Source organism: Temnothorax longispinosus, chromosome 9 (genome assembly GCF_030848805.1).
Source record: "Temnothorax longispinosus isolate EJ_2023e chromosome 9, Tlon_JGU_v1, whole genome shotgun sequence".
Classification (NCBI taxonomy): domain Eukaryota; kingdom Metazoa; phylum Arthropoda; class Insecta; order Hymenoptera; family Formicidae; genus Temnothorax; species Temnothorax longispinosus.
This window is the reverse complement of record NC_092366.1, coordinates 12,315,143-12,337,405: the sequence shown is the minus strand read 5'-3', so window position 1 is coordinate 12,337,405 and position 22,263 is coordinate 12,315,143. Positions and strand designations below refer to the sequence as shown.

Here is a 22,263-nt window from a genome sequence, read left to right as displayed (position 1 = left end):
ACTCACTAACTTCAGCTTTAGATTTTATGGTGTATGCTCTCGCAATTTTGCTATAATCATCGATAAATGCTATAAAACCCTTTTCACCTCTAAATCCCGTTGTTCGAAACGGTCCACAAACATCAGTGTGAACTATCTCTAATATTTCTTTCGCTCTATATCTGTTATCTTTAAACGGTACATTGTGCATTTTATTTTCTATACATGTTTTACATTTCAAGAATTCGCCATCCAGTTCATTCGGTATACCATTTAACAGCTGATTCTTACATAACACATTTAAGTATTTAAAATTTACATGCCCTAACAACCTGTGCCATTTCTCTTTCGAACTCACGTTGCTACCTTTCTTATTTATATAATTAACTGTAGAATCACTTACTCTAACTCTACTTTTCATATGATACAACCCATTCCTCTTTTCTGCCACCGCCATCATATTTCCATTTTTATCAAATATTTTTGCCAAATTCTTTTCCGAGACTATCTTATTATTATCCGTTATTTTACTAAAACTTATCAAATTCAGATTCATATTCTTAACGTACAATACGCCTTTCATGTTTATTTCGGTCTGTTTACCAAAAGCATCAAAGTAACTTACAATATTTCCTATCTTGGTCGCCTTTACGGTTTTATTATCTCCTAAATATACGTTTATTGGACTTTTCAAAATTTCGAAATTCTCAAAGTAACTGTCATTGTTTACGATATGATCCGTACTACCGCTGTCTAATATCCACTCGATATTGTTACAATGTCTATCGTTTACCTTACTATTATACGCATTAGCTGTATTTCTCTCGACCTTGGCTATCCAAGAGCCTTTGTTTTCTTCTTCCCTCGGCTCGTTCCAGCGACTCGTGCTTTGTCCGTTGCCTGCGTCTACTTGAGAGTTATGCGCACTCGTTCCTCGTCGATGTTGTCCTCTATAGCCACCTCTACCTCTTGATCCTCTATAGCCTCGCGTTGACCTCCAAGACGAACCCCTGCCTGCCGTTTGTCCTTCGTTTTTACAGTCTTTTTGTATATGGCCAACTTCTCCACACTTGAAGCACGTGCGTTGGTTTTTATTAACTGTGAAGACGCTTGAATTTCTGTTACTCGTCTCACTACTTTTATTCTTCATCTCCGCCATCTGTATCTTATTTTTCACATATTCTGCCGTTTGATCGGTTTCCTTTAATGTGTCTATAAGGTCGCCTATATAGCTGTACGACTCTGGTAGCGTATTCAATATATAATTCAACTTCTCTTTTTCTGTCACTGTAGCATCCGCACTTTTCAAATCATTAATGCACTTTTCAAAATCCAGAAAAAACGTTGCTGCATCACTATAATTTTTCAGTCTCAATCTTTCCAATTTATTTCTGTACACTATTTGCATCGCTGTAGACTCTTTCAAGTATATTTGATCAAACTTCTTCATTATTCCATAAGCCGTCGTTTCATTACAAATGAACTCCATTTGTCTATCCGAAGTAGAGCTGTATATGTAATTGATTGCTTTCAAATCAGCTTCATCCCACTGCTCTTTGTCACTTGCCGTTTTCTCTCTAGTTATGTTTTCTTCACATTTCTTCATCTTCAAATACATTGCAATCCTTTTTCTCCACATTTGATAATTTTCTCCATCAAATACTGGTATCTTGAAATCGTCGTTTCCCATGGTGATCCGTTGAACTCTCAACAACGACACACTTTATTTTAGCACACTCTTTTAACCACGCTCTGCTACCATGTTAATTTGGTGGTCAGATAAATAATCTATAACTTATTTATTTGAATGAAAGAGTGAAATAAAGTGTTTATTATTTAATACAAAACTTATTTCTGTGAAGATCAGGTATCTGTGCTGCGCGGTGCCTACAGTTCAACAGCTGTAATCGTTCTAGCCCCTTCTCTCGCGTACGAGCACGCTCGAACCGAAACTCCCTCTCCTACCTACTTGCACATACCAAGCGTGCTCACACATACTCGCTCGCCATTATAGCCAACACAAATGTACATATTCTCAACAATTATATCTTGATCTTTTCGAAGACAATCAATACTGTAATGCAGATGAATAATATAATATCCATAATGTAGTACATTAAAGTAATTAGCAATACATATATATACATATCGTAAAGAACCATATACTAATTTGTCTATAAATACAATAACAAACTTATTTACTTTATAAAATAATTTTCAATAAAAATTTGGCACAAGTAAGGCTCACACAGAAAAATACAGAACGTAAACAGTATAATTTAAGCAGTAAGCAGATCAGTCAATTCTTTCATCTTTTGTCCATGTTTATTTACTCTCCTATTCTCTTCCTCTTTCCTTCTTTCTTTTGACCTTTTTTTTTCCTTCCTTCTTTCGTTATTTCACTTTTTTCTTTTTTTAATCCAAATACTTTAAATCTCATATTATGTCGTAGATCCATCTATGTATAAGATATAATCTTATACAGTATCGTAAAACATTTGTATATGTTGTACACAAAACATGTCATAAGCAATGTTAACAGGTGGGAAACAAATACTTCTCACCGAAAATAAAATATAACACAAAGTATTATTCTTAAAAAATTAAGAATAATAAAAATTATAAAAAAAGTAAAAACGTTTTATAAAACTTATCTGGAAAATAATCTTGAATACATTCAAAAGGAAAAGAGAAATATTTGTTGACATAACAGTAAATGCTAAAATATTTAAATGTTTAAATGCTTGAATACAATGCATGAAAAATGTAACGTTATATAACAACATGACTTTTAAATGACTTTATACAAACAAATCTTTTTATTTAAATTGATTTTATGTCTCGCAAAGATATAAATACATTTTTAATAATTAATTTAAAGTCTCGAAAAATAAATTTAATAATTAATTGAAAGCTATACACGCGAAATAATTTCTCGCCAAAGAATAAACGATACGCGCAAAATAATCTCTCGCCGAATAAACGATACGCACAATATACAATATAACTCAAGGTTTCTCGCAACTTAAACGATACACGCAATACCTCCCCTCGACACGTAACGCGAAGCTTCGCCGCACGGTCCACACCGCGAGCACGTGATACTCACGCCTAATTCAGCCCGGGGCGTGCGGTACTCTCAGCCGGAGTAAACCTTACTCTAAATTTCTTAACGTTAATCGCGGTCGAGTTCGGGCACCTTCTTCGAGAAGGCTGTCTCTATGACCGGTATGCCGACGCCTCACACTTCCCGTACCGGGCGCGGTAGTTTTACGTATCCCGGAGGCCGACACGCCCCTGAACGGCCGGACGCGTGGAAAGCCCGCACGACGAAGTTTCACTACGCGAAAACTAACTCTAACGCCGATATCTTTCACACCAATCGATAGGCACGATAATCCTAAACGGTAATCTCCGAATACTCGAAACGGTAATCTAACGCGACGAACTGTTGAGTCGACCGGCGAGGTTTTATTACGCGACACGCATCACCCTCGTGACGAGCGGCCGGCGCCGCACCGTTCTTACTCTCCGATCCCAGGTCGGTCGAGTCGGGAAGAAACGGACGCCCCTTCGATATTCTTTCGGGGAGTCAGCGGGCGGGCTAGGTCTTACCCGTAGAAACGAAACGAAAAGCTATAATCCTCTCAATGGATTCACGGCAATGGCGCGTAGGCAAGGAAACTCTCAAGCAAGCCTACGCGTCTCTCTCAAAATCTTACGCGACACGATACCGACACTCCGCCCGCCGTTCCCCGATACCTGATGTCTGGGATGGGTGCTGGTTACATCTCGTCCTTCCTTCCGTGCTTCAATCTATCTCTTAGGGCCGCCGCCCTCGCTTATTCTCGGTACAATTCCTCTCGGACGTCCGTCCTCGCTCGCGGTCTACCCAACAGTCCTCGATCATTCCCCGCGACTTCGACTCGCGGCTTCGACTCGCGGCCCTCTAGATCAGGGCGCTCCACCGCACCGGCGGATGGCGCCACGCTGTCTAAACGGGCCCTCCGGCCGCTTCTTCCTGAAAACTTTAAAGGTGCGATTTCATTGACGCTAGAAACCAGCGGCAGCGTCAAGAAAATGTAGTGGGGGAAGAAGTTCAGACCGTCTCAACTTTTTAGCGTACCGCAAAATTCAACGGAACTTCTTCCCCCACTACATTTTCTTGACGCTGCCGCTGGTTTCTAGCGTCAATGAAATCGCACCTTAAAACTCAACAGTACGCGCGCAATACAACGATGGGAATGGGGAAAACTGTGACGGGCACGCAGTGCAACGTCACAGATCCCGGCAAAGTTGTACAGGTTCTTATAGACCTATCCCCCGGTTAACACGAACTTCGAACTACTTAAGGGGATGCTGGAGTGACGGCCGAACTTTCTCGATGTCGATAATGTCAACATTTCTAATTTTGTTTTCTCTATATCTGTCTTTGTCTAACGAAATAACATCTGTCCTTGTTCGATTGCTGCGCCATCTTTCGCTACACACAATACTACTCCCTCCGCACGCATACATACATATGAGATTTTCAGACAAATTTTTTTCTTATACTAAAGCTTTTAGGCTCATTTTTGAAAGCACAACATTATTCTTTTTTGTAATCCCAAGTGCGCTGTATGCTTATTTTATAAGTACAAAGTCTAAATTTTTATGTGCAGCAAATGTTGTCACGAGTCGACCGCAGAAATCGATAACAAAACTATAATTTTTCTAATTTTTTTCGTTTTTGATTCAAATCTGTTAATTCTGTAAAAAAGTATTTTTAATTCCGTGAAGCCAATTCAAAGTTTAGTGTGTTCAAAAAAATGTCGGTAATTACTGTCATTACAACACCCCTTTCGCGAATCACGTATGAATATTGAGTAATATGTAAACAATGTTATATTGTGATATACATGCATATTATGATGTTTTACACACATTTATCAAAATAAAAGCGCTTTGTTAGTTTTCCACGATGAGCAAACAAAAGCAAACGTATATTGATTTGAAAAGGAAAGTTAAAATATTACAAGAAGTTGATCGTGGATTAAAATAAAAAACTGAGATCGCTAAATATTTTAATATTCCTAAATTAACGCTCTCAACGATAATAAAAAATAAGGAATTAATATATGAGACAATTGCATCAGGAACTGTTACTCCGAAAGTTAAACGCATTCGCAGAGCACAACATGAAGATGTCAAAACTGAATTATTAAATTGGTTAATCATATGTGAGTTTCAAATATTCTAATGAGTGGACCGCTAATTCAGGAAAAAGCGATATCTATAGCAGATAATTTAAGTGTCAACAATTTTAATTGTTTAAGTGGTTGGTTGTGGAGATTAAGTTTGTACAAGTTATATTTTATTTAAGTTGCTGTATAAATAATAAAGAATATATCATATCCAATACTATCTACTAAATTTTTTTTAGTTGACCTCATTAATACAAACGAATTTGTGTTAACCAGGAGCAAGATTTCCTCGTTAACCCGAACACCCGGTTAACACGAACTCAAATCCCGGTCCCTTTGAGTTCGTGTTAACGAGGGTTTACTACATATAAATTTATATATAAATTATAACAACTCATATATAATCATGTCAAATTGTACATGAAATATTAAATTTATTTATATATATAATTTGTATATAAAAGAAAATACTTATTTGCTATATACAATTATATATAACAGTACAGCCAATATTATATAAAATTATATATAATTTCTATATAATTTTATAAAGTTATATGATTATTTATGAAAAATTTTTTACCGGGAAGATGGGATTGTATAAACACTATAAATAATTTAAAGTGACTTTAACGGGGAATAACTTAAAACAAAAATGATAATGATCATATCCCTTGATTTGTGAACAAAGAAGTATTATTTTTGGTAATTATTTACAATAAGACCTTTTTCGAATTTTGATATTTTCTTGCGGCTCTCTTGGTAAAAACCTTTGTTGTGACTCCGACAGTGATAAATCAACCGGGGGAGCCCGAAAAATATGTACCCTACCAATTTTTTTACCAATTTTTTAAATCTATTTGTATACCTATTTTTTCCGACATGCCGGAACACACACACACACACACACACACACGCACACACACGCACACACACACACACACACACACACACACACACACACACACACGCGCGCGCGCGCGCGCGCGCGCGCGCGGGAGGGGATGCAAGGAGTGCCTTCAGCCTCCCTCCCGCACCCACCTCCGCCGGTAGGCAGCGTAGACCTCGCTTTACAACTTAAAGTACATGCTAAGGCTGCGGTCCGATTCACGCTCACAGCGCTGAACGCATCGCTCTTTACAACGCTGTGAACGTGAATCAGACTGCAGCCTTTAAGGCCTTCACACATAAAATGTCGTAAGGACGTAAAACGTAGGCGTAAGAAAATCGATCAATCCCAATCAAGTATTTCCCCCTACTGTGGTTACGGACAGCACAATACTTGATTGGGATTGGTCGATTTTCTTACGCTTACGTTTTACGTTCTTACGCGATTTTATGTGTGAAGGCCTTTAGCATGTACTTTAAGTTGTAAAGCGAGGTTCACACTGCCTACCGGCGGAGGTGGGTGCGGGAGGGGGGGCCAAAGGCCCCCCTTGCACCCCAACGCGCGCGCGTGTGTGTATGTGTGTGTGTGTGTGTGTATGCATATCTCTTCGAAGCTATTTGAGTCCGACTCTTATATATATATATATATATATATATATATATATATATATATATAATGATGCGGAAAGACTCCTCCAACAACATATTTAAATATAAATGAAATCGGAGAGGGTGCCCCTTTTATACATAAATACCAAAAGAAATTAAACGGTTGCGTGGAAAATTGAACAATACTTAAAAAAAATAGATTTAAAAATAGGTAGGGTAAAAATATCAAAATTCGGAAAAGGCTTTATTGTAAATAATTACCTTATTTTTAAATATATAAACTAATTTAAAAAAGAGGTCGTCCTTAATATGCAGTTTTAGCGAATTTTATGTATTTATTTATTATCTTATAAAATAATTTCAAAACATTAAAATACTGTAGTAATTGTTATTTGATTGCATAACAACTATCAAAATATTTATATATATTTTTTGTTTGTAATTATATTTTGTTCTTTGATCAAATTATCCAAGGTGGTACATTTTTCTGAAACGTATTCAAAAGAACTAATAAAGAGGTAAAGAACATATTACTTAAACGGATTATTCAGTACACACAGAAGAATATCTGATTTCTCGTTTCATCATCGTTAACAGATTTGATTCTCAGTCTCATAATATGAGGATCTTAATTTTTCTCTGGTTTCACGTGATCATACTTTGCCTTGTTTTTATGATGATATTAAGTTGAATGTTTTTGCTCGTTATTGAACCGATCGAATTGTCCCACTAGCACTTGATTTCAATCGAAAAAACTATAAAAGAAAAAAAGAGAAAAGAAGGAAATATTAAAAACAAAAGAGAATTGGGATCTGACATTTGGTCGCCATGACATCTGGTAGTTGAAAGTGAAAGTACTCTAAGGTAACAGATTTCGTGGCATTGTACAGGCTTGGCGTGTATTTTTATTAATATGGATGTTGAATTTTTTTCTCCGCGTTATAAATCTACGAGCAGAATTAATTGTTTAGTTCGCGATTGTTAAAGTAAGGCTCAAAAAATTTAAATGTTTGATTTTATTGCTTTCCCAACTCCAAACAGTGTTTCATACATGCCAAACAGTGGTTCATACATATCAAACATTTATTTGGCAATTTAGGAGAAAATTGACGTTTCAAAACCTGGAAAAGTGCATTAAAAATGAAGAAATCCCTTACGAAAAAAACACTCTAAATAACACCTAAAAAAACACCAAAAAATAATAGCGTAATTTCGGATCCCCAAATGGCGTTTACACCATTGAGCGTTAACGCAAAAAAAAAACACCAAAAATGACACCGAAATTTTTGGTGTTTTTCTTGGCGTTAACGCTCAAATGGTGTAAACGCCATTTCGGTATCCAAAATTACGCTATTATTTTTTGGTGTTTTTTTAGGTGTTATTTAGGGTGTTTTTTTCGTAAGGGTATATATTTCATAAAAAACAATATATATATAATATATATATATATATATATATATATATATATATACGTATATATATATAAATTATAAAATGCAAGGTTAAAACTTTGACTTATTATGAGATCACATTATACATATAACTTTGAATTATATATAGATATAAATAAACCATACATACTCGTCACTGAGTAAAAATGGCGATCATGCGACTCTGACGCACGGTCGTATACACAGGTCGCGAAACTCTCGTGGTGGGGGTATGCCTCTTAATGTAACGACCTGTGCTTCATAGATCGTCCGCTAGCCGCGGAGCGCTGCGATTGTATGGTAAATGTGAAAACAATAGGTATATATATATATAGCTTCAAATTACTTGCTTATAAAGTTTTGTTTCTTACAAAGTTTTAAATGACAAGAAGACGTTTTATTATTTACACAAATTGTATAATAATGTAAAAATTACGGAAATTATTTGTATAATTTAAATTTTATTTAATAACACCAAGCATTAATAACACTAAAAACATTAATTATTTTTGAAGGATTGAAAGTTTCGTAATGGTTGAAAAAAATGTAATTATACTTAAAACATTATGCATGCAATGTGAAACAATTATGTAGATAATTTCTTAGTATTTTTTGAAGGATTTGAAATAATAATATCTGTATGAAATATTATAAATATATTCATATATGTATATAATAGGTACATTTACATTTATATAGAGATATACACATTATTGTTGCAAGTGAACGTGTTAATAAAAAACTATTGAAAAACTATTGAGAGCAAAGTAACTGTTGGATAACTATATTAGATTTGAATAGTACGTATACTATTCAAATTTTGAAAGTCCAATAGTTAATTCGCTGTCAAGTTTTTTTTCATAATATTAATAAAGAATATTAAATATTAAACATTGTTAAGTTTCGACATTTTTCTTTGAATGATACATTTTTTTTTACTTTTTGATTTTCTTGGTAAGTGAATTGGCGCATTCTTAGTCGAATATAATAAAAAATTGCATAAGACAAGATGTCTGAACCGTGATCTTTACAAGGAAATGTGAATTCACAATTATCCAATACTTCATCTACCGTTAAATTAAAGACATTTGAATTAGTCGCGTGTTTAGAGAAACATTCTTCAACATATTTGATTAAATTAAAAAAATGTAAATTTGCATGAATTAAGCCTCCTCTTGTTTTCATGTTAACCAATTGCGAAACTGATGTATTAATGTCGGACCTTGTTAAAGCTTCTTGACAAAATTTACAAGTTCTGTAAATTTCTTTCTTTAATATTTGCTTACATAGATAGCCTGTAAAAGCAGTATATAATCATGTAATTTACAAATATTTATTTAAAATTCGAAGCTATGATTTCTACTAAAAGTAAACTTACATTTCAATGGTTGATAAAAGAAAAATTTTTCATATAAAAAAATATATAAATATATATGTATAATTGTAAATAAAATATGTCTATTCTATACATGTTTTCCTTCTCTTATATAATTTCTATTCGCAAATACAGGCAAAATAATAAAAAGATGAATCTAAAAATAATTAAAAAGATCATTTTCGCATTGTATTAAAAAAAAAAGAGAAGTTTGAGGAAACGAGAAAAATTTGCCTATATATAATCATATATAAATGTAACTGTTGTTATATACATATGGGAAAATTTTCCTTATTTCCTCAAACTTAACTATTTATAAAAAATAAAATGCGAAAATAATCTTTTTAATTATTTTAGATTCTTTTTTTCATTTTTCCTGTATATACGAACAGAGATTGTACAAGAGAAAGAAAACATGTATGGGCCTATTTTATTTATAATTATATATATATATTTATGTATGTTTTTGTATAAAAAATTTTTTTACCGAGAAGTTGTATGTAATGCTACATCTCAATATACAAATGAACGTATAGGTGGAATAACATTACACTTAACTTGTTATTGTACCCATACTTTCAAATACATATTAGAGGTCGTTCAAAAAGTACGTAACGCCTTGAATACTTGAATACAATATTATTAATATTATGAAAAAAAACTTGACAGCGAATTAATTATTGGACTTTCAAAATTTGAATAGTATACGTACTATTCAAATCTAATATAGTTATCCAATAGTTACTTCGCTCTCAATAGTTTTTCAATAGTTTTTTATTAACACGTTCACTTGCAACAATAATGTGTATATCTCTATATAAATGTAAATGTACCTATTATATACATATATGAATATATTTATAATATTTCATACAGATATTATTATTTCAAATCCTTCAAAAAATACTAAGAAATTATCTACATAATTGTTTCACATTGCATGCATAATGTTTTAAGTATAATTACATTTTTTTTCAACCATTACGAAACTTTCAATCCTTCAAGAATAATTAATGCTTTTAGTGTTATTAATGCTTGGTGTTATTAAATAAAATTTAAATTATACAAATAATTTCCGTAATTTTTACATTATTTATATAATTTTTGTAAATAATAAAACGTCTTCTTGTCATTTAAAACTTTGTAAGAAACAAAACTTTATAAGCAAGTAATTTTAAGCTATATATACATATATACCTATTGTTTTCACATTTACCATACGATCGCAGCGCTCCGCGGCTAGCGGACGATCTGTGAAGCACAGGTCGTTACATTAAGAGGCATACCCCCACCACGGGAGTTTCGCGACCTGTGTATACGACCGTGCTCTGACGCCGCGTCCATTTACCGACTTTGACTATAAATATTCCAGATACATACATATGTGCGACACCGGATATGCCTTCGCTTTGTGGTGTGTGTTGGCAGCATGTGCAGGAGATCGAGAGATGCGCTAAGCCTGTATTCCGTTCCTACCTGCCGATGGGCGCGTTCAGCAGACCAAGCCGCTCAGTAGCAGTCGAACGTGATTGGCTCTTACTTTTAGAACCAATCAATCAACGCAGAGTGTTGATAAGACGAACTCAACAGTTGTGTCTGCTGAACGCGGCCGATAACTGTCGGTTCGATTAAGCATCGTTGCGCAGGTTTCTCGCCAACATGGCCGACCAGGCCGACGCCGTTAACGGCACTGACGACGAACAGAATATGGCCCCTGCGCATGCGCTAGCAGCACATCCCCTCCACATGCTGCCAACGCACACCAAAGCAAAGGCACATCCGTGTGCTGTCGAGCGTCTAAATCATTAGTTCAAACAAATAATTAATGTAAAATAAATATTCAATAAATGTTAAAAAAAAATTTTTTTTACAATGAATTGTACAATGTATAATTAATGAAAAATAAATATTAAAAAAAACTTTTAAAAAATATCATTTGCTACTTGAGTATATATATATATATATATATATATATATATATACACTCGTACAAAAAAAATAGGGAACACTTCATGAACCCTAAAAATTAGGCTATTTTCAAACTGCTGTAAGTTGGCGAAAAATTATCGTAAAAAAAATCTAAAAAAGCATTTTGAAGCTTGAAGTTTCAACTTTAACGCACTTTCGGTGAATTTTTAAAATTTTTTTATTTTCTCTGTTGTACGCCTTAAAAAAGAACACATTGTTTTGTTCCTTAAAATTAACTTATGTTTGACTATTTGAAACTCAATTAAAAAATTTTTTTTCAAAAAATTCAATTAACGTTTCATAAACTACATAATTTTACCTACAAAATGCTTTTTTTTAAATTTTCTTACGATTTTTTTTGACCGATTTACACGACTTTGAAGCAAACCCTGTATTTTTTAGAAAAAATGACGTAACTCGATGAAAAATCATCGTAGAACAAACAAAAAAAAAGCATTTTAAAGCTCAAAATGTCAGCTTTAACGTGGTATCGGTGACTATAAAAAATTTTTCTGTCTTTCTTGTTTGGTGCTAAAATTAAAAATGTTGATTTATTCCTTAAAATTACACATTTTTAACACTCTGCAGTTTGATAAAAAAATTTTTTTCACAAAATTCAATACAAATACCACAAACTGTAACATTTTACCTACAAAATGCTTTTTTTTTTAATCTTCCTGCGATTTTTTTTTACCGATTTACACAATGTTGAAGTTAACCTTTTTTTTCTTGAAAAATGACATTTACCGCCGACATTAGCATTAACCAATGTACACCACGTGGAGGTTGTCGGTCGGATTTTGCACATCGTGTGTGTGTGTGTGTGTGTGTGTGTGTGTGTGCGCGCGCGCGCGTGTGTGTGTGTGTGTGTGTGTGTGTGTGTGTCACAGCAGAGATAAGGACTCCGCAGCTCGTCATTTCTGCAGTATTTAAATGACTCCAAACCCTCTCTGCTGTGTGTGTGTGTGTGTGTACGTGCAAGCGCGTGCCTTTAAAATTGTGTATTACCTCCTCTCTGATTAATTACTGCTTGCAATCGCTCTCGCATGTTTATGCATCTTTCAATTGCGGTTTGTGGAATTTCGCGCCAAATTTGCCTAAGCGCTTCTCCCAATTGGTTCAGATTATACGGTCCTCGCGACGCCTTAATCGTCGCCCTATTTCGTCCCAAATGTGTTCAATGAGATTTAAATCCGGACTATTGGCGGGATGTGGTAATAATGCAATATTATGCTCTTCGAAAAAGCGCCGAGTTACGTTGGCCGTGTGAGGATGAGCGTTGTCTTCAAATCCCATTGAACACATTTGGGATTTAAATATTGGCGGGATTCTGTCACGAGTCACAAGTCACGTATCACGAGTCACGTGATTGTATACGGCGCGAAGTTTGCAGCAAGACGTTGATTTTTAGAGATATGCGTACAAAAAGTTTATAAACACAGTACACAGCCGATTCTTGTAGTGTGAAAAACGAAACAAAATTTTGATAAGTCTCGCAGCGTAACAAGCGAAAGAAAATTTTCGAAATAATGCGTAGACATTTACCGGTAATAGAAGTTGCACGGATAATTGCACTTCTGGAAAATTTTTCCATGCGGTACGTTAGCGCAACGTGTTGACGTATCCGTAGTGAGTAGAGCTTGGGCCAGATATCAAGAAACAGGACATTATGCGAGACGTGAAGGCAGTGGTCGTCCTCGAATAACTACGATCCGACAAGATCGTCATATTGTTCGTCAAGTTGTACAAAGACGAACGATTACCGCAAGGAATGTTCGCGATGAAATTATTCCCTTACGTAACATTAGCGAAGAAACTATTCGTAATCGTTTGAGAGAAGTTGGTCTTGCTTCTCATTCTCGTGCGCGAGTGCCAATACTTACTTTAACGCATCGTCGTGCTCGTCTGCAATTTGCGCAGAATCACATAAACTGGACCGTGAGGCAATGGAGAAATGTGTATTTTTCCGACGAATCGCGTTTCTGTCTCTACGGCAATGATAGTCGTGTACGTACTTGGCGTCGACGAAATGAACGTTACAATCGTCGTTGCGTTATGCCAGTACGAGCTCATAACAACGGTTCCGTGATGGTGTGGGGATGCATTTCCGTGAGAAGCCGAACCGATTTAGTCATTTCACCTCCTGCGATGACAAGTGCGCGTTATGTGAGTGACATTCTTCGACCTCACATTTTGCCTTTGCGTCAAATACACCGAAATTTTGTGTTTATGCAAGACAACGCTCGTCCTCACACGGCCAACGTAACTCGGCGCTTTTTTGAAGAGCATAATATTGCATTATTACCACATCCCGCCAATAGTCCGGATTTAAATCCCATTGAACACATTTGGGACGAAATAGGGCGACGATTAAGGCGTCGCGAGGAGCAGCCGTATAATCTGAACCAATTGGGAGAAGCGTTTAGGCAAATTTGGCGCGAAATTCCACAAAGCACAATTGAAAGATGCATAAACATGCGAGAGCGATTGCAAGCAGTAATTAATCAGAGAGGAGGTAATACACAATTTTAAAGGCGCGCGTTCGCACGTACACACACACACACACACACACACACACAGCAGAGAGGGTTTGGAGTCATTTAAATACTGCAGAAATGACGAGCTGCGGAGTCCTTATCTCTGCTGTGACACACACACACACGATGTACAAAATCCGACCGACAACCTCCACGTGGTGCACATTGGTTAATGCTAATGTCGGCGGTAAATGTCATTTTTCAAGAAAAAAAGGGTTAACTTCAACATTGTGTAAATCGGTAAAAAAAATCGTAGGAAGATTTTAAAAAAAGCATTTTGTAGGTAAAATGTTACAGTTTGTGGTATTTGTATTGAATTTTGTGAAAAAATTTTTTTTATCAAACTGCAGAGTGTTATATAAAAATGTGTAATTTTAAGGAATAAATCAACATTTTTAATTTTAGCACCAAACAAGGAAGACAGAAAAATTTTTTATAGTCACCGATACCACGTTAAAGCTGACATTTTGAGCTTTAAAATGTTTTTTTTGTTTGTTCTACGATGATTTTTAATCGAGTTACGTCATTTTTTCTAAAAAATACAGGGTTTGCTTCAAAGTCGTGTAAATCGGTCAAAAAAAATCGTAGAAAAATTTAAAAAAAAGCATTTTGTAGGTAAAATTATGTAGTTTATGAAACGTTAATTGAATTTTTTGAAAAAAATTTTTTAATTGAGTTTCAAGTAGTCAAACATAAGTTAATTTTAAGGAACAAAACAATGTGTTCTTTTTGAAGGCGTACAACAGAGAAAATAAAAAAATTTTAAAAATCCACCGAAAGTGCGTTAAATTGAAACTTCAAGCTTCAAAATGCTTTTTTAGATTTTTTTTACGATAATTTTTCGTCGACTTACAGCAGTTTGAAAATAGCCTAATTTTTAGGGTTCAAGAAGTGTTCCCTATATTTTTTGTACGAGTGTATATATATATATATATATATATATATATATATATATATATATATAATTCAAAGTTAGATATATGTATAATGTGGCCTCATAATAAGTTAAAGTTTTACCTTGCATTTTTTAATTTTTATCTTTTGTTTTATAATTGGGTGTCAACACTGAAACCCGATTGTCGACACCAAAAGTTAGGTGTCGACATCTAAAGTTTCGGTGTCGACACCAAAATTTGGGTGTCAACACCAAAAGTTGAGTGTCGACATCGAAACTTTTTTGGTGTCGACACCAAAAGTTGAGTGTCGACACCGAAACTTTGGGTGTCGACACCGAAACTTTGGGTGACGACACCAAAATTTGAGTTTCGACACCAAAAGTTGAGTGTCGACACTGAAACTTTGAGTGTCGACACCAAAATTTGGGTGTCGTCGACACCGAAATTTTGGGTGTCGATACCAAAATTTGGGTGTCGACACCAAAAGTTGAGTGTCGACACTGAAACTTTAGGTGTCGACACCAAATTTTGGGTGTCGACACTAAAAGTTGAGTGTCGACACTGAAACTTTGAGTGTCGACATTCAAATGTCGGTGTTAACACTGAAAATTTAGGTGTTGACACCGAAAATGGAGTGTAAACACCCAAAGTTGGGTGTAAACACCAAAATCTTGGGTGTTTTTTTCGTAAGGGAAGTGACTCTTTATATGAGAAAGTGTTAACATTTTACCTATTTTGCGCCATATTAGTTAAGCCCCGCCTTCATTCCAAGCGGCATTTTGACGTCCGCCCGACGTTGAGATAAACACACTTAACGTTGTATCCAACGTTTTTGTAACGTCACGCCAACCTATTTTTACACTATTTGGGGAATCAATTTTAGGTTGTACCAATGTCGGGATCCGACTTATGGTTAAATTGAGGCCACATTTTTTTCACCAGTTTTAACGTTGGTGTAAGTATTCTTTTAAACTTTGGTTTGAGTTAGACTGCAACCTGAGGTTATTTTTTCATAATTTAATATTTTAGGTGTAGTTTTTGTTGTTTCATTCAAACTATATGACGGCATTAATGTAATAAATTTATCATAATACCCACTTATCAATTTAGCACAAATAAAATGGGTGTTTAGAAGTAAAATATATGCATGTTTGATACTATATTTGTTATAAATACACGAACCAATAAAATGAAAAATTATTACAAAATCCACTGTATTGATAAATGTGGAAATTATAGATTGAAATTAGACAAACTCCCTCTAAAATAATTCATATTTACTAAATATTTTATTAAATAACTAAAATTTTTAAAATGTAAATTTTTTTTATTAAAATTATGTTTAAAATAGACATACCGTCAATACTTTAACAACAAATATTATTTAAATGCTTTAAATTACTAACAAAATGCGTTAAAAATTATAAATCTAAATATATTGAAAAATGGCGGATTATTTGCCTTTTTATTTGAGGAATAAAAATGGCAAAGTTGGCGTTCAGATCTATATTAAACTTCACAAAGTGAAAGGTGCGATAAATTCTACTTAAGATGTCCTTTTGTTTAAAATAATGAACTTTTTTAGATTTGTGCAAACTAAACAGTATGCCACTGCAGTAGTCAAAATTGTACCTGTATTGACTAAAAGTCTTAACAAGGTCGCCAAACTGACTTAATATGTCGATAAAGTATCGATTAGTTGGAAATTCTACATTAGATTTACGAACGCGTCGTGTATTTTAACCAAATCCGACCTTAATAACGACCTTGAATCCGACGTTTGATAACAAAACGTTGTTCTACGTTGGGAATTACGTATTCAAGTCGTCCAAAAAGTATGGCGTAAAGTATAACGTCGGGCGAACGTTAAATACCTTAACGTCGGATAATAGGACTTAAACCGTTTTAAATTCGACGTTGGAAAAGTGATAAAAAAAAGCACGTTGCAATTTTAACGTTAAGACAACGTTCAATAAACGTTAATATTATCTTTTGGTTTTGATTATAAGTTTAATTTTCTAACTTTCTTGGACCGCTTACAACGTTGTGATTGGTAAAAAAGTAGTCTTTAGTCGCAAAGTTAACCGAAAAATACTACTTGGGATGTCAGATCCCAATAAAGCTGTGAAACATTTCGATCGCTTTCGAAGCGAAGAGTGTGTTTATTCATTAAAGTAAAACAGAAAATATGTGTGTGACCTTTTGTAGGATGAAGAGAAAAAAGACAGCAGAACATTCGAGAAAATTGATGAAATACCTAGCGAATTCGAGTGTTGCTTTTGTACTACGAAGGTATTTACGATCATTAATGTTCTTCTTCAGGCGGCACTACATACACCAATGGGCTGTCGACCAAGTCCATAGTATCGAGACTATTGACTAGATGTGTGGCTATTAAAACTTAAACTAATTTTTATCATTAACGTGTGCGCAATATTTGTACGCATATACAATTTCTTCTCGCTCTGCATATTTCTTTGTTTATCCGGATATATACTCTTATTCGTCCGGTTTTTCGAGCGACATCTTTTTTACCTTCTTTCTCTCTGCTTCTCGAAATATCTTAAAAATGAGACATAATTGTTCTGCGCAAGTCTATATGCCTATTATACAATATGCACACTATTTATATAGTCCACTGGGTGTATGCACTGCCTCCCCTGCCACTTCTCTTTTACGGAGCATAACTTTTTTGTTGATAGATCACATCTTGTTTATTTAACAGCTTTAGTAAAGCACCCGTAGATCGTTCCTCCTTTCTTGTGATTTGAGTGCAAATATGACGCTTTACAAATCAAAGCACCATATTTTTTTTGTCACAAAGCAATTACACCATGCGTCAATATTCAGCATTATTTTTTCCTTTAATATTCTCAATTATAGAGTCAAGTATATTTGTATTTTAAAATCAATAGGCGTATTTACACACCCACAACTATACATTTACTTATTTACGTGCACGCATGTACACATCCTTTTCTCTCCACAGGTAAGCATGTAAATGCACGACACACACACACACACACACACACAATGTGATATGTATATATGATCAATATACATATATGATATGTGTATTTTTGTATGTATATATTGATATATAAGTAGATGTAGATAGATTAGATAGTTTAAAAAATACATGATTGCTTTTGCCACAGGATATTCCTAACATGCGGGTATGCTCACACGCATGCTTGGATGCACACAAAATCGAGAGCGATTGGTCATTGTGATTTTCTTAAAGACAGTCGAAGATTAAAGATATGATAGAGGAAGTGCGAGTATTGTGGAGTATCCTAAGCCTTTTTTAAGATAAATTGGAAACTATGAAAGATAACTAAATTCAGTCCAACTTACTGATTGTAAGTTGTTATACTAATATTGTTATAATAACGTGTTTCTAACAAATTTTGTTCATTTATGGTAAGTTTAATGATATATTAACTTTTTCAAAAAATTTTGAAAGGGTAGGATATATCGGGTAAGGCGGAACCCTCTTATTAACTTTTCAGGGAAATAATTTTTCTCGTATTTTGATGCATATTAATGAGATAAAATGGTCTACGACAATTATTATAAACCAGAGGTAATCCTTTTCTTTGCCAGTAATAATTAACAAAGGAGACGGTAATTCGACCCAACTGACCATTTATTAATATAATATTCAAATACACAACATTTTGACCATGATTTGTAATCCTTTATCAAGTGTAAACTAACTCATAAATTTACAATGTGGTTGTTCTACGAAACATCTTAATTAGAACAACTGATAATAGAACGAAAATAATTCATTATTGAAAAATGACGTTTACCACCGGCATTAGCGCATTACTCAATATGTGCACCACGTGGAGGTTCTCGGTCGGATTTTGCACATTGTGTGTGTGTGTGTGTGTGTGTGTGTGTGTGTGTGTGTATGTGTGTGTGGGGGGGGGGGGGGGGAGAGGGGATGTGAATCAGTGTCGGGCAATAATCGATTAAAATTTTAGTTGACTAAAGTAATCCATTAATCAATAATCGAAATTAATCAATCTTAACTAATTTAATCGATTAATGATATTAATCGCTAATCAATGTAGAATTAATCAAAACAAAATAATCGATTAACGTTTAATTGGTGTATATAATCTCGATTTATTAAATTATGATCAATCTAATCTAGTAGAGAAATTTAAGAAAAAGCGTTTTGTATGCAAAATGTTGTAGTTTATGACAGCATTCAAATTGTCACATCTTATTTCTGTTTTCAATCCTTTTGATAATCCAATCTCGTTCAATAATCTGCTGTTCCATATTATTTCTTTTAATCTTTCCAGCATAGGTTCTAATTCACTATCAGTTGAAGATAATGCAACCCTTTGTTGCTTCTTACTTTTCCAATGAATTAAGTTTCTATTCTGATATATCAGTAATTCAGTGAATGATTTGGCATCTCTTGTAGTATCCCACGACGCATCGGTTTCACATTTAATTCTGTTAAAGGTATTCGTCTTTCTAAATTTCAGACAATAATTGATAGTTCTTTTTAAGTGTCGCAAAATTCGTTTTAATGGTGTCATATGCGCGCATTACTTTTGGTTTATTATTAAATTGTGACATACAGTTTAACGAAAAGATAAGTTCGGTCTTGTATACACACTCAAATATATAAGTCGTCCCATTAGCCCTTGATATTCTTTAGCATTATATCTTCCACTTTCATCATATTCATCCACTTTTCATATCAATCGGTGATCCTACTGCACTACAATCTTTCATTCTATACAATTCTAGTAATTTTTAAATATATTTTTTCTGGTGTACATATATATTTTCTTCTTTCTGTTCTACTTACATTCCTAAAATAGTTTTTGCTTGTCCAAGATCCTTTATATTCACTTGTTGTTTAATCTTCTTTATATAAATTCTCTCGACTGTATCATTACTATAGATACCGTTGGCATATTATCTACATGGATTCTACAAAATAAAACATTGTTTCCTTTCTTTACATAAAATAAACATGGGTTCTCTTTAGATTGTTGGAATCCACTTTTAATCAGTATTTCTTTCAAAAAATTGTTTCAGCATTTTCCGGCTTGTTTTAGTCCATATATACTTTTCTTTAACTTGCACACCTGACTCTTATTATTTAGATATTCTTCTGATAATTCTATAAAGTTTTCTTTCTAAGAATTTTATTTAAGAATTCAGTCTCTATATCGTAGATCATTACCTTCCTTCTTTTTTGCGCACTTATGCTAACAAATAATAGTTCAATTCTTTCAGTTCTTACGACTAACGCAAATGTTTCTGCATAGTTAAGTCCTAGATGTTGCTCTTGCGCAACTTCGAGCTTTGTATCGACGTTGTCCTGTATTTGGATTCTCTTTGAACACTCATTTGCTCTTTGTTACTTTCTTATTCTTAGGGCGTGATACTATATCCCACACATCAAATTTTAATTGATGCTAATTCCTCAGCCATAGCTTGTTTCTAATATTCTGAATTATTTGATTCCACTACTTCTTTTACATTTTTCGGTATTTTTTAAATCCATGGATAACAATGCTGTTTCTTTGTTTCTAATTCTTTCAGATCTTCTAAGATTTTCTATTCGATTTTGTAGCTCATCTTCTTTTCGTTGCAATTGTCTTCGCATTTTCATTATCTCTTTTGTCATTCTCTTTGGTCTTCCTTTCTTTCTTATGTAAGAAATTTAGGGTCATATGGCCGGTATTAATAGGAGATCGGAGAAATTAACGTAGTAGTAGAGTAGTCGTGGGATAGAGCAGCCTAACTGCTAGACATATAAACGAAGGATCCCAAGTTCGATTTCCGGTCAGCTCCGTTAATTTCTTCCGTCTCTTACACTTGCTTCATTATGTAGCCCTTGCATTTCCTCAATATGATTTTGACCAGTAAGGTTGTCATCTTAATTTCGCATGCCATCATTGTTATTAGATTCTTCTAATACTGCATCTTCATACTAACTACTCTGTTCTTCTATCTTCCTCATTTTCTTCGTCCTCGTTAAATTGTTCAACATCATCATCTTCATTTTTGTTTTTATAATTCAATCCTACGATTACCAAATTTCTGTTGTTTATCTGACTTCTTTCCAACGACTCATTCAATAGTTCTTGTCCATTCTTACTTTCATCAAATTTAACATCGCAATCGTTTCGAATTTTTTTTGTTTCTGAGATATATTAATATACAATACATATTATATATTCGCCGAATAACCCACAAATATTTTTTTTGTGATTTTTGGTTCTAATTTCTTCTTTGTTCCCTCTTTGTCCGATAAATATGCCACGCAGTCAAAGGAGGAGGGTCCCTAAGGCCTGTTTTCGGCACCCCTTCAAAATTGGGCCAAAATGGCTGGAATCACTTCCTTATACCATTGGAAGTAATATTTAGTCAATTCCAGCCTAAACGGAAGTATTTAGAGTGTATACTTCAAGTATACATGGTGCATCAGCGCGTCCGTATCAAGCATTTTTTTGGAAAACTAAGCGTTTTTGAGAAAAATGTTTCAGATAAAAGTTGTATGGTTTCAAGGGGAACATAAGATGGTGTCATTGGTTTGACCTTGGATAGTCATTTGAAGGTCACGTGAATGTTGATTTCAATATTTTATATAGAACCCCCTATTTTTACATATCTTTAATTGTAGCTTATTTCGAGAGCTTTCCAAAACACTCATAACTAAGTCATTTTTTATTAAGTACTTTGCGAGTTATGAGGCTTCTTACAGATAGATTTGTAGAAACGTTACTTAAGGAGATCCGAGATTGAAATCATATTATTCATTCTTGTTGATTCTCCACACGTGAACAGTAAAATTGTAAACGTAATCTTCCTTTAAGAAGCCACGTAGAGTGGGGTGTTGGATTTACGTGAGTCCCCTTGCCTGTCACTTTTTGGGGTGCTAGATTAAAAAAGTGAGTCCCCTTGCCTCTCACCTTTTGGGGTGCTTGATTAAGGTGAGTCCCCTTGCCTCTCACCTTTTGGGGTGCTTGGTTAAGGTGAGTCTGATGAAATGACTATCCAAGGTCAAACCAATGACACCATCTTATGTCCTCCTTGAAACCATACAATTTTTATCTGAAACATTTTTCTCAATAACGCTTAGTTTTCCAAAAAATGCTTGATACGGGCGCGCTGATGCACCATGTATACTTGAAGTATACACTCTAAATACTTCCGTTTAGGCTGGAATTGACTAAATATTACTTCCAAGGGTATAAGGAAGTGATTCCAGCCATTTTGGCCCAATTTTGAAGGGGTGCCGAAAACAGACCTTAGGGACCCTCCTCCTTTTCATATATTTTATATTGGGCTTTTTCTCATTCCATATCTTATATGCAGTCTTTCCATGCACTGTTGATTTAATTCTATTTTTTGTAT

General features: G+C 34.3%; 1 protein-coding gene across 6 annotated transcripts in view; it reads left to right on the top strand.

Annotated features, from left to right (window-relative positions):
• Shab (Shaker cognate b) overlaps positions 1–22,263 on the top strand; it is a 651,715-nt gene that overhangs the window by 256,359 nt on the left and 373,093 nt on the right. For 4 of the 6 annotated variants that reach the window (XM_071789559.1, XM_071789558.1, XM_071789555.1 and 1 more), the window contains exon 7: positions 17,074–17,157. The exons of the other annotated variants lie outside the window; for them this stretch is intronic. In XM_071789559.1, coding sequence (XP_071645660.1) covers positions 17,074–17,157 — 84 coding nt within the window. The remainder of the gene's footprint in view (positions 1–17,073; positions 17,158–22,263) is intronic. 6 annotated transcript variants of the gene reach the window in all.